At 31.7% G+C, this 12958-nt stretch overlaps 1 protein-coding gene across 1 annotated transcript in view; it reads left to right on the top strand.

The window, feature by feature from the left end:
• The first annotated feature begins 5751 nt into the window (after window positions 1–5751).
• Window positions 5752–12958, top strand: part of LOC145245667 (uncharacterized) — a 42695-nt gene continuing 35488 nt past the window's right edge. The window contains exon 1 of the mRNA XM_080107225.1: window positions 5752–11845. Within this exon, the coding sequence (XP_079963351.1) occupies window positions 8356–11845 (3490 nt within the window). The 5' untranslated portion in view covers window positions 5752–8355. The remainder of the gene's footprint in view (window positions 11846–12958) is intronic.

The following is a 12958-nucleotide window of genomic DNA, read 5'->3' as shown; positions in this document are numbered from 1 at the left end:
TATATATATATATATATATATATATATATATATATATATATATATATATACCGTACTTTGGGGTGATTGCACCAAATCTGTGGAGTAATTGCTTCAACTAAAATAAAGTGCTCGTTATATGCCTGTTTGTCAAAAGAGCTAGGTCACACAATTACCCTGGACTTGTCGCAATTACCCAAAAGTATATATATATATATATATATATATATATATATATATATATATATATATATATATATATACATATATATATATATATATATATATATATATCTGTGTATGCGTGCGCGTGTGTGTGTGTGTGCGTGCATAATGCTTGTATGTTTTTTGTTACCTAGGTGCAAATCCACCGAAACCGCTTTTCAAAGAGTGCTCTAAGAATTAACAGAACGTATGTATAGTATATTTTATACAAACATTATTGGCTGCACATGTGCATGTGTGTTTCTGGAATAGCTTGATTTAAAAGCCATTACTTTATCAGGTGGTAGGATTTGAGTCAAATTTAAGAATGTTAGATTCTCCGCATACGGAAAATTTTATCTAATTCAAATTAAGGCGAGGAGAAATTTGGAAGAGACAGTGTCCGCAGGAGATGGAGACAAGATGAAGGTAGGAAATGGCGGGGAAAGGAGGAATTAGGAGGCGGAAAGGATTTATGCGTATGTTGGTCAGTATAAACTTAAAAGATGTGTTTTTCATTTGTATTTGTTCAAATCTTTTATTCATTTTCTCATTTCATTTTTTGAAATCCTCAGCTTTGTATTAGATTGACACATAATGTTAAGTGTTTTAGTGACACGTTATTTCTATGGAATCGGTATCTTCTATATATATAAATCCCAAATGTCTGTGAGTTTGTATGTTTGTATGTAACGCTAAAACTTTTGAAACACACAACCAGACTTGATAAATTTGGTATCATATCGAAGCCCCGTGTCCCGGATGACAAATATCGAAATTTCACGTCAAACGGACGAGGAGAAAGGGGTAAACGTATCAGTTATCTCCAAGGGGGTCCCAAAAAAAACTGTCATTGTAATGCTTTTTATTACGTAATTCTTGAATGATCCAATGTAATTCATACGTAAAAAAAAAAAAAGCTTAGTCATGTCACGTGACGTGACGTCAACGTCCACTAATGGCGAACAATTGTTAATAAAAAAATCTTTCTCCGATACTTTTTCATTTTTCTCTTCGGCTCAGATATATCTTTTTTTTTACTTTATGCCAATGTTTCCATCGTTATTACCTGGTTAAAAATATTATTTATACAAGAGTTTTAACGAAAAATGTCAGGAAAAAATGTACGGGAATAAAAAAATTCACCTTTCAAAATATTAGACGATAATAAAAATATCGTAATATTTATGTAATATAAAATAATTAGCCATTTTGTATATTACCACGTGACCTCATACCTCTTAAGCTGGAAGGGGGGGGGGAGTAAAACCAACACCGTCTCTCTCTCTCTCACACTTACTCTCTCTCTCTCTCACTTTCTCTATCACCCTCTTTCTATTTTTCTATTCGTTTAAAAACGCTTAGTCATGTCACGTGACGTGACGTCACGGTTTGGTTACTATGGAAACACTTTTTGTGCTGCTTCGAAAAGGAACAAAATTCAACATACACCGCTTCCTCTTCCCTCCCTCCCTCTCTCTCTCTCTCTCTCTCTCTCTCACACACACACTTTCTTCGGTGTGTTTTTGTTGTTACGTACGTATTTTTTTATATTTTTATCTCAGTAATTTTTATTATATTTAATAGCATTTTCTTTTTTTTTTTTTACATGGGAAAATATTATATTTGTTATATTTTTGTCTTTTGACAACTTTTTTGAATCTATGTGTACATTAATACAAACCCAAATATTTTTTTAAATATTGTATATTCTGAAGCATTAAGATGAAGCATAAATATATAAACATGATTACGAAACTTTTCCCTGAAGCAAGAAGAAAAGTTATTCATTGTGTAAAAAAAAAAAAACACAGAACATATAAGACATTTAACTATGATTATAACTTTTCATAACTGTTACATACGATAATATTTTACATCTTTCAAGACGTCGTCTTATTCTCTCTTAAAAACAATAAGTGTGGGAAAACATTGTTATACATAAAAAAACGGATAAAAATACGGTTAAAAACTCGCTACATATATGTTACCGTGACATAAGTATTTCGTATAGTTTTTCATTTATTTTTCGATTACATCGGAAAACACTGTATGTTTTTCGAGCTGAATAAACAGTCATCGTAATTTGTAACAATAATTATTCCGTGAATTATCGATTACTATTCTGAATATTACACATTCAATTACATTCCTATTTCAGTCACCTATATTATTTACGGTGAACCAAACCTAAATATTTTTTATAGTTAAGTTTTACTATCAGATTCGTTGCCAGGGACCTCGAGTGGTCGGTGGTGTTCTGTAGTAGCGTATCTGGATATTTACCTTTTTGTAAATGTACATAGCATTATATGCCAAATTTCGCAATCTAGCCTTTTTTTTTCTCGCCATATTGAGATGCGCACAACACCTCTGCAATTTTTTACGTTTATTTTTTTTTCTTTTTTTCTGTTATTTTAAAATCTGCAATTTTTTGGCATTTTTTTTTTTTTTTAAAACAGAATACTATTGATTATGCAAAGAAATTGAAGAATGCAAAGAATTGAAGAATTTTTAAACGAGATTATTATAAAAATATTTGTGGCCAAGGAGGGGAGATACTTATATTCTCTTATACAAAAACTGGGGAATTTCTCTCTCTCTCTCTCTCTCTATCACCCTCTTTCTATCGAAAACCATACATTGGTTAGCGATGTAAACATTCAAATTCATTATATCATTCGCGCCATTTTTTATCAGCAGCGATTTGATTTTTCACGTAAGTAATAGAAATTATATTTATATACTTTAGATATTGATTGCTTTCTTTTCATTTATATAACTTATTAACATTTACTTATTTATTTATTTCATATGCTAATATGTTTCAGATTATACAATACACTTTATTACAAATACTTCTGTAAACAGTTAACACGAAACTATATAAAAATCTCGGAATTTCTCTGTTAAAAGTGGGTTATTTATTTTCTATTAAAGTTGTTTGAAAAGTTATAGAAATATATTTTTTTTAAACAGTAATGAATTTTCCCAACTCAATATTTTACAATTTTAAAATTTTTAAAATCTATAAAACTTTTTCTATTGATTTTATTTTTACGATATTTACAGGGTCAATGTGAAATTTTTTGTTCTTTCCAATAAATCGAATATAATATTTTAAACAAACGTTTTTTTTTTAAATTCACGAACCCCACCCCCCAATCCCATCTGAAATTTTATGTTCTTTCCAATAAATCGAATATAATATTTTAGACATACTTGGGTAAAAATATTTAACATATAACACTTTTTTCCATACTTACGGTGTTAAAGAGGGTGTGAGACGCTATCTTGATTTTTCGAATACATCGATAAACACTGTATGTTTTTCGAGCTGATTAAATATGTTACATTGAATAAAAACACAAAAAATATATCCAGTTGCCTTCGATAACATTTATTTGTTATATATTTGTCTTTTGACAACTTTTTTGAATCTATGTGTACAGTAATACAAACCCAAATATTTTTTTTTATAAACAGTAATGAATTTTCCGAACTAAATATTTTTCAATTTTTTATATTTTAAAATCAAAATTTTTCTATTGATTCTATTTTTACGATATTTTCAGGGTCAATGTGAAATTTTATGTTCTTTCCAATAGATCGATTATAATATTTTAGACAAACGTTTTTTTTTTTAAATTCACGAACCCCCCCCCCCACCCCACCCCCATCCCATGTGAAATTTTATGTTTTTTCCAATAAATCGAATATATTATTTTAGACATACTTGGGTAAAAATATTTGTTGTCAAGGAGGGGAGATACTTATATTCTCTTATACAAAAACTGGGGAATTTCTCTCTCTCTCTCTCTCTCTCTCTCTCTCTCTCTCTCTATCACCCTCTTTCTATCGAAAACCATACATTGGTTAGCGATGTAAACATTCAAATTCATTATATCATTCGCGCCATTTTATAAAAATATTTGTTGTCAAGGAGGGGAGATACTTATATTCTCTTATACAAAAACTGGGGAATTTTTCTCTCTCTCTCTCTCTCTCTCTCTCTCTATCACCCTCTTTCTATCGAAAACCATACATTGGTTAGCGATGTAAACATTCAAATTCATTATATCATTCGCGCCATTTTTTATCAGCAGCGATTTGATTTTTCACGTTAGTAATAGAAATTATATTTATATACTTTAGATATTGATTGCTTTCTTTTCATTTATATAAATTATTAACATTTACTTATTTATTTATTTCATATGCTAATATGTTTCAGATTATACAATACACTTTATTACAAATACTTCTGTAAACAGTTAACACGAAACTATATAAAAATCTCGGAATTTCTCTGTTAAAAGTGGGTTATTTATTTTCTTTATTGATTATACTTCCAAAATAAACTATTATAGAAATATATTTTTTTTAAACAGTAATAAATTTTCCCAACTCAATATTTTACAATTTTTAAATTTTTAAAATCTATCAAAAATTTTCTATTGATTTTATTTTTACGATATTTTCAGGGTCAATGTGAAATTTTATGTTCTTTCCAATAAATCGAATATAATATTTTAGACAAACGTTTTTTTTTTTAAATTCAAGAACCCCCCCCCACAATCCCATGTGAAATTTTATGTTCTTTCCAATAAATCGATTATACTATTTTAGACATACTTGGGTAAAAATATTTTGTTTCCATGTTTTCGGAATTTTTTTTTTTTTTTTTTACCTTTTTTTATACTTTTTAATAGCATTTTCTTCTTATATTACAACGTTAATGTTTATGAATATTGAAATAAAATACATTACTACAGATTTATTAATAATATCTCTCTTTTAATCACTTTTATCGTCTATCAGTTAATTTTTGTGCTGCTTCGATTTTTATTAATTAACACATTTTATTATTTTAATGAAAAATAATAGTTTCAATCATATGCTAATACTTTTTGGGTAAAATTATTTTGTTTCCATGTTTTTTTTACCTTTTTTCACATTCAACACACAAAATTAGAACACATAGAAATGACAAAAGTTGGGAAATTATTTTTCTATTCATTTTAAGAAAAAAGCAAAAATTCGATAAATTCTGGTACCAGTTATTTATTAAACTCAATGCTATTTTTTTGTAAAATTATTTTGTTTCCATGTTTTGGGAGTTTTTTTTCTCTCTCTCTCTCTCTCTCTCTCTCTCTCTCTATCACCCTCTTTAGACAAACGTTTTTTTTTAATTCACGACCCCCCCAATCCCAATTTTTAAGTGTCTATTAAACATTAAATACTTACTTTAGTAACCCGATAGTAAATTATTAATTTACCCACAAATTGAAGAGAAAAGGTCAATACATAATATATTCAAATTTAAAAAAAAAACAGTGTTCTTTTAGAATTTTACCTGTAAAGTTTGAAGTTTAAAACCTTTTTTTTAACCACGTTATTTGATTTTTTTTTTGTTTTAATGGAACCTTGGTCCTTGCTCCTTTAATTGAAAAAAAAATTAGGGCTTGAATTACATTTTTAAAGGAGTTATATTGGCTGCTTGCTTTTTATTTATAGAACTTAATAACATTTATTTATTTATTTCATATGATAATATTTTTGGAATTTTACAATACACTTTATTACAAATACTTTGGCAACAGTTTATTTAACTCATATTGCTAATACTTTTTGGATAAAAATATTTTGTTTCCATTTTTCGGAATTTTCTTTTTTTTTTTACCTTTTTTTATAATTTTTTATAGCATTTTCTTTTAAAATTACAACATTATACATTAGGCACCGCCAAAAATGGCCGCAAAATCAAGTTTTTGTTTTTTTAAACGAAATTACGTTTATTAAAATCCATTATTTCTGAGTAACTTTTTTTTTCCAGAAAGATTAAACCCTGAATTTTATCATTTAGAAAACAGAATAATGTAAAACTTTTTCTACTATTTTTAATTCAATTTTAAATGTTAAATTTTCCCAAAAAGTTAACAATTGACATTTTTTGTCTTGCACAAAAAACGTACTTAAATATTAAAAAAAAAAGGGTTTTTGAAATAATTAATTTATTTATTGTCTAACTAAGATTTAGGATGATTTTCTAAGAGAATATGCAAAAATATTATAATATAAGTACCTGAATTTCAAATAATTCCACTTATTCATATAGGTAACCAAATATTCGCGTTGACGTAGAGTTCAGATCGACTCTGTTTACGTTTTCGTCTGATAAAAAGCAAACTATGGAAGACCAAACAGGCCAAAAAAAACTTATTTTTCAGTGACGAAAATTTCAATGTATTATTAAGCTGAGGCTGGCCAGTACCAGATGGGTGACCATTTGTATGCGTTTGGTTTTTAATGTGTATGTGTGTGGGGGCCAGACTCCCCAAAATGGGGGGGGGGGCAATTTAAAGCAGAATAAAAAAAAAATTATTTCAGCGCGTTTGGTCCAACATAGTCATAGGCGGCAAACGTTTTCAAACGGGATCGAAAAAAAAGATGCTATTTTTAACACAAAGGGCACAATATTTATCGAATTTTTTTTTTTTTTTGGTATCGATTATTCAAAGCATGCCCTGTTTAATAATGGTCATGCATTATTCGGCTCGCTAAAAAAAATTTGTTAATTTATTTATCAAAAATTTTTAAATAGATTTTTTAGTATACATATTAAATTTTTTTTTTTTTTTTTTGCTTAACTTAAATTAATTATTTTACTTAACATATTCACCGAATTTCACACTTCAAAACTCAAAAGCGGGATAATTAAACACAATCGAAGTTCTGATATTCAGACGTCAAAATAAGGTATGCAAACAATTTTTTTTTTTTTTTTATAAATCTATAATTCTGTCCCTTACAACACAATATGTTGATTTCAGTCTCAGATGATTATTTTAAGCATATTTGTTCCCACTTCAAAACAAGGGGGGGTTTGTAAGCAAAAAAAATATATATATATAAATATCGTTTATGAAAAATAAGTACACTGTTATAAAGTTCATTCTTCTCCTAATAATCGCTGAAAATTTCGTATTGATCGGATAATTACCTGATTTTTGGTAGATTTTTAAAAAGACGGTCCGTCAAAAAGTACTGATCTGCCCCCCCCCCCCCAGTTTTGGCGGTGCCTATTATACATTAGTACACATTTATTTTTATTATCTCTCTTAATTTTTTTTTTGCAGTTTTTTATATACTTTTTCATAGCATTTTCTTTTTATATGACAACGTTAATGTTCAAATACATAAAATACATTACGGCACATTTATTAATATTATCTCTCTTTTAATCACTTTTATCGACTATCAGCCAAATAGCCGGGGTCGAAAAGTTGGGAAATTCTTTTTCTATTCATTTAAAGAATATGCTATTAAAAAAAGTAAACGTCGATAAGAGTGAGACATAAACAGTAAAAAAAAAAAAAAAAAAATTTTTATTTGTAAATGGGTAGTAATGTCTTTTATTTCAATATTCGATATAAGAATACTTTCAATATTTCATATACATAATATTTCAATTAAATAAAAGAAAAAGTCGATAACATTGACACATTTATTTCATATGCTAATATTTTTTGGAACAAATATTTTGTTTCCATGATTTTGGATTTTACAGTAAACTTTATTAAATATTCTTAGAACATACAGAATTAAAAATCATATTTTAAAATATTCACCACATAACAACACTAGGGTTTGAATTACAAACCAATTGAGACCTTTGCTTAATTGAAACAAATAAAAAGTACTTTCAGCCCAAAATACTCATAATTGCCCCCCCCCCCCCAAAAAAAAAATTGGTGGCCAGAAAGTATCTTATCATTTTCTGTTCTATTTACACATTAAAATTATTATTCGCAGTAAAGAAATATATTTATTTTATGAAAACTACTTATCTGCCCTATATTTAAATGTAATATTCATTTTAAGCATCCCTGAAAACCTGTAAAAGACTGCACCCCTCTCCCACATTTGCTAATGCATTCTACTAAACATGTATACAATTTTTCCTTTTTCGTTGCAGTTTGCACATTCTTTGCCGACTTGAATAGAAACAGTTACAAATATATAAGCATTTTTATTATAAAAGTTTTAATTGTTTATTTGACTTTGCTTTTTACGTTAACAATTTTGTTGCTACATTTCACTTTTATTATTGTATTTTTACCCATACATTTCTTCTAAGAAACGTTTATATATTAAAAAAAAAAACAAAAAATGCCTAGGAGATCATCAGCATCATCATATGGACGCGCAGCAGCAGCAGCGCGTGAACAGAAACGAAGGCGGTCGGAAGAAAGTGCAGAAGCTCGAGAAGAACGCTTGATGCTTAATCGAATCAGGATTGAAAACAAAAGAGAACATGAAAGTGTGGCCGACAGACAAACACGTTTGACTGCTAGCAGTAGTCGCATGGCTACAATAAGAGAAAATGAAAATGAAGATGATACAGAAATTCGACTAATGGCTAATAGCAGCCGCATTGCTGCAATGAGACAAAATGAAACTGAGGACGAAAGAGAAATTCGTCTAATGGCTAATTACAGCCGCATCGCTGCATTGAGAGAAGATGAAACTGAAGACGAAAGAGAAATTCGTCTTATGGCTCATAGCAATCACATGGCTACAGTGAGATCACAAGAGACACAAGAAATACAACAGAATAGGAGAATGGCTGATCGAACCTTCCAGTCAACACGCAGAACTAATCTAAGACACGAGAGACATAGTCATTGGCTGATGGAAGCATTTTTTTATGATGCAGAGAAACATTATAACACTGACCCGAAAGTAATAATTGGGGAAATGGACAACATTTGTGGACATTGTGGTGCCAAAAAATGGATTGCTGAAAGACCTGGTTTGTGTTGCTTGGGAGGTAAAATCAATTTGCCAAAAATACAAGATCCTCCAGAAGTTCTGAAAACTTTACTGACACAGGATACAACAAAAGCGAAACAATTCAGAAAAAGTCTTCTAAAATACAACTCTGCCTTTCAAATGACATCTTTTGGAGCTTCTAGAAATGTTACTGACTTTGCATTCTTTACCACTTACAAAATACAAGGTCAGTGTTATCACTTGATGGGTGATCTGCTTCCATTACCCGGACATTCTTATGAATTTGTGCAGGTTTATTTTATGGGTGGCAACGAATCAGAAGCACAGCAAAGATGCACGAATGTGCAAGGTGGATTAGACTTGGAGATTGTCATGGAGTTGCAGAACATGCTTCACCAACACCATAAATATGTTGGAATTTTGAAATATGCAATTGAACAGATGCAACATAGTCGTAATCATAAAGTCATCATCAAAGCAGACAAACATCCACCATCAGAACATGCACGGAGATACAATGCACCTACGGCCGATGAAGTTGCAATCATAATGGTGGGTGAACAACATGATTACAGGGACATTGTTCTGCAATTAAGAAGTGGACAACTGCGTCGTATTCCAGAAACTCATAGAGCTTATGATGCACTCCAATACCCACTTATGTTCTGGAATGGACAAGATGGATATCATTTTCAGCTGTGGCAGAGGAATCCACAAACAGGTCTCAATACAACTCGATCTGTAACATCTAAGTGTTTTTATGCATTTCATTTTATGGTGCGAGATGGATTCAATCATGTATTATCTTTAAAAGAAGTGACCAGTCAGTTCATGGTGGATATGTATGCAAAAATAGAAACTGAAAGATTACATTTCATACGAAAAAATCAAAAAAAATTAAGGGTGGAAGAATATATACATCTGCAAGATGCTATGAATTGTGATGGTGACCCGAGAAATATTGGACAACCAGTTATCTTGCCTTCCAGTTATACAGGAGGACCACGATATATGCAACAACGGACTCAAGATGCAATGACTTATGTAAGAAAATTTGGACGAGCTGATCTTTTCATCACATTCACATGTAATCCAAAGTGGAGTGAAATTACTAATGAACTTTTTCCACATCAAAAAGCCAAGGATCGCCATGATTTGATTGCTCGAGTGTTCCATGAAAAACAAAAGAAACTCCTCTGGCTTCTTAAAGAAGGACGAATTTTTGGTGAACTTAGTGCTTATATAACTACGATTGAGTGGCAAAAGAGAGGCCTTCCGCACTCTCACACCCTGATTTGGTGTAAAGATAATATTAATGCTGATGATATAGACAAAATAATTTCGGCTGAACTGCCAAATGAAACTACGGATCCAGAACTTTTCGAAATAATAAAAACTCAATTAATCCATGGACCATGTGGAGTCTTAAATCCAGCGTCACCCTGTATGGAAGATCGTAAATGCTCCAGAAGATATCCAAAGCCTTTTATTGGAGAAACACAGACTGACAATAATGGTTATCCTCTTTATCGCAGACGTTCACCAGAAAATGGAGGCGAATCAACAACCTTAGTTGTTAGAGGACAAATAACAACCGTGGACAATCGATGGATAGTGCCTTATAATAGTTTATTATGTAAAATTCTGAAGGCACATATCAATGTGGAATTTTGCAACTCCATCAAAGCCCTTAAGTACATAACAAAATACATAAACAAGGGTAGTGACATGGCAACATTCAGTATTGGTGATGAGGGTGCAAGGGATGAAATAAAGTTTTATCAGACAGGAAGATACATCTCCAGTAATGAAGCAATATGGAGGATCTTTGGATTTGAAATCCACCAACGATTTCCAACCGTTGTACATTTAGCAGTACATGTTGAGAATGGACAGAGAGTTTATTTCAATGAAGAGACTGCACATAATTTGGCGCAGACACCACCAGAAACAACCTTAACTGCATTTTTTAAACTATGCCAAGAAGATGATTTCGCTAGATCTCTCATGTATACTGAAATTCCTACATATTATACCTGGAGTAAGCAAAAAAAGTGGGTTCGTCGTAAGCAAGGACAAATTGTGCCAGGTCATGACATCAAAGCATCTGACGCTATTGGCCGTGTTTATATTGTGCATCCTAATAACAGAGAATGCTTTTATTTACGATTGCTTCTCCATACTATTCGTGGACCAACATCTTTTGAGGATCTCCGACGCTTTGAAGTTGGACTGTGTACAACATACCAAGAAGCATGTGCTGTACGTGGACTTTTGAAAGACGATGAACACTGGCGGAAAACTTTACAAGAAGCATCAGTCTCACAAATCGCCAATCAAATTAGACAATTATTTGCAATTATGCTTACAGCCTGTGGGATTGAACAACCACATTTGCTCTGGAATGAATTTAAAACTGATATGTCCGAAGATTTTCTTCATCAAGCCCAAATGCGAAATGAAAATATGGCAATTGCATTTTCGCCTGAGATATTTAATCTATCTCTTGCTGACCTATCCCGTCGAGTACAAGCACTTAACCGTACGTTAACGAATTGTGGCATGCCAGAGCCTGCTGATATTATGAATGTAAACCACAGAATACAGCAAGAGACTTATGACTATGATGCCTATGACCAATTCATTCAGGAAAATGAACCTCGGCTTGTGGACGAGCAGAAGAATATTTACGAGAGCATCTTGGAAAGCATTCATCATGATCACGGAACGACATTCTTTATTGATGCCCCAGGTGGAACTGGCAAAACTTTCCTGTTAAATCTGCTCCTTGCAAAAGTTCGTCTCACAAACAATATTGCCCTTGCAGTGGCATCCAGTGGAATTGCAGCAACACTTTTGGATGGTGGTAGAACTGCTCACTCTATGTTTTCTCTCCCATTGGACCTTACTAGACAGGAAAAACCATTGTGTAATATTAAAAAAGATTCAGCAAAGGCTAAACTACTGCAAAACTGTAAATTAATAATCTGGGATGAAGCAACAATGAGTCACAAAAAAGCTATGGAAGCAGTAGATTCTACACTACAGGACCTAAAAGATAACACACAAATAATGGGTGGAGTGACTTTGGTTTTTGCTGGTGATTTCAGACAAACCCTTCCAATTGTTCCTCGAGGAACCAGAGCTGATCAAATGAATGCATGTCTCAAAAACTCCTATTTATGGCATCATATTAAAACAATGAGTTTAACACTAAACATGCGAGTACATTTACATGCTGATGATGCTGTTGGTGACTTTGCCATTAAACTTTTGCAAGTGGGTAATGGACTTCTGGACAAGGACTCCTATAACCAGATTCAGTTGCCTTTTACAACAATTCAAACAGAAGAGGAATTTATAATGAGAGTTTTTCCAGATCTTCATAATTTGCATACGGATATCAATTGGCTAAGTAGCCGTGCAATTTTAGCAGCAAAGAATGAATCTGTAAATGAAATAAATAGCAGGTTGTTGAATAGATTACCTGGAGAAATCATATTATACAATTCAGTTGATACAATCTGTTCACAGGACGAAGTAACAAATTATCCGACTGAGTTTCTTAATAGTCTTGAACCACCAGGAACGCCTCCACATAGTCTGTTTCTAAAACTTGGAGCACCAATAATGTTACTTCGCAATCTTGATCCACCAAAACTCTGCAATGGCACAAGGCTCACCATAAAGAATATGATGCCTCATGTACTGGAAGCAACAATTATGTCAGGTAAGTATGCAGGATTACACTGCTTCATTCCCAGAATCCCAATGAGACCACAAGAATTGCCATTTGAGTTTGAAAGGCTGCAATTTCCTGTCAAGCTAAGTTTTGCAATGACAATAAACAAATCACAAGGACAGTCACTAAAAGTTGTTGGGCTCAACCTGTCTAAACCAGTATTTTCTCATGGACAGCTATATGTTGGCCTATCAAGAGTTGGACACCCTGATGGACTCTTCATTCTGGCACCAGATA

Source organism: Euprymna scolopes, chromosome 23 (assembly GCF_053919585.1).
Source record: "Euprymna scolopes isolate OS-2025 chromosome 23, ASM5391958v1, whole genome shotgun sequence".
Lineage (NCBI taxonomy): Eukaryota > Metazoa > Mollusca > Cephalopoda > Sepiida > Sepiolidae > Euprymna > Euprymna scolopes.
The sequence above is the reverse complement of the archived record's forward strand: the minus strand, read 5'-3'. Positions and strand labels throughout refer to the sequence as shown.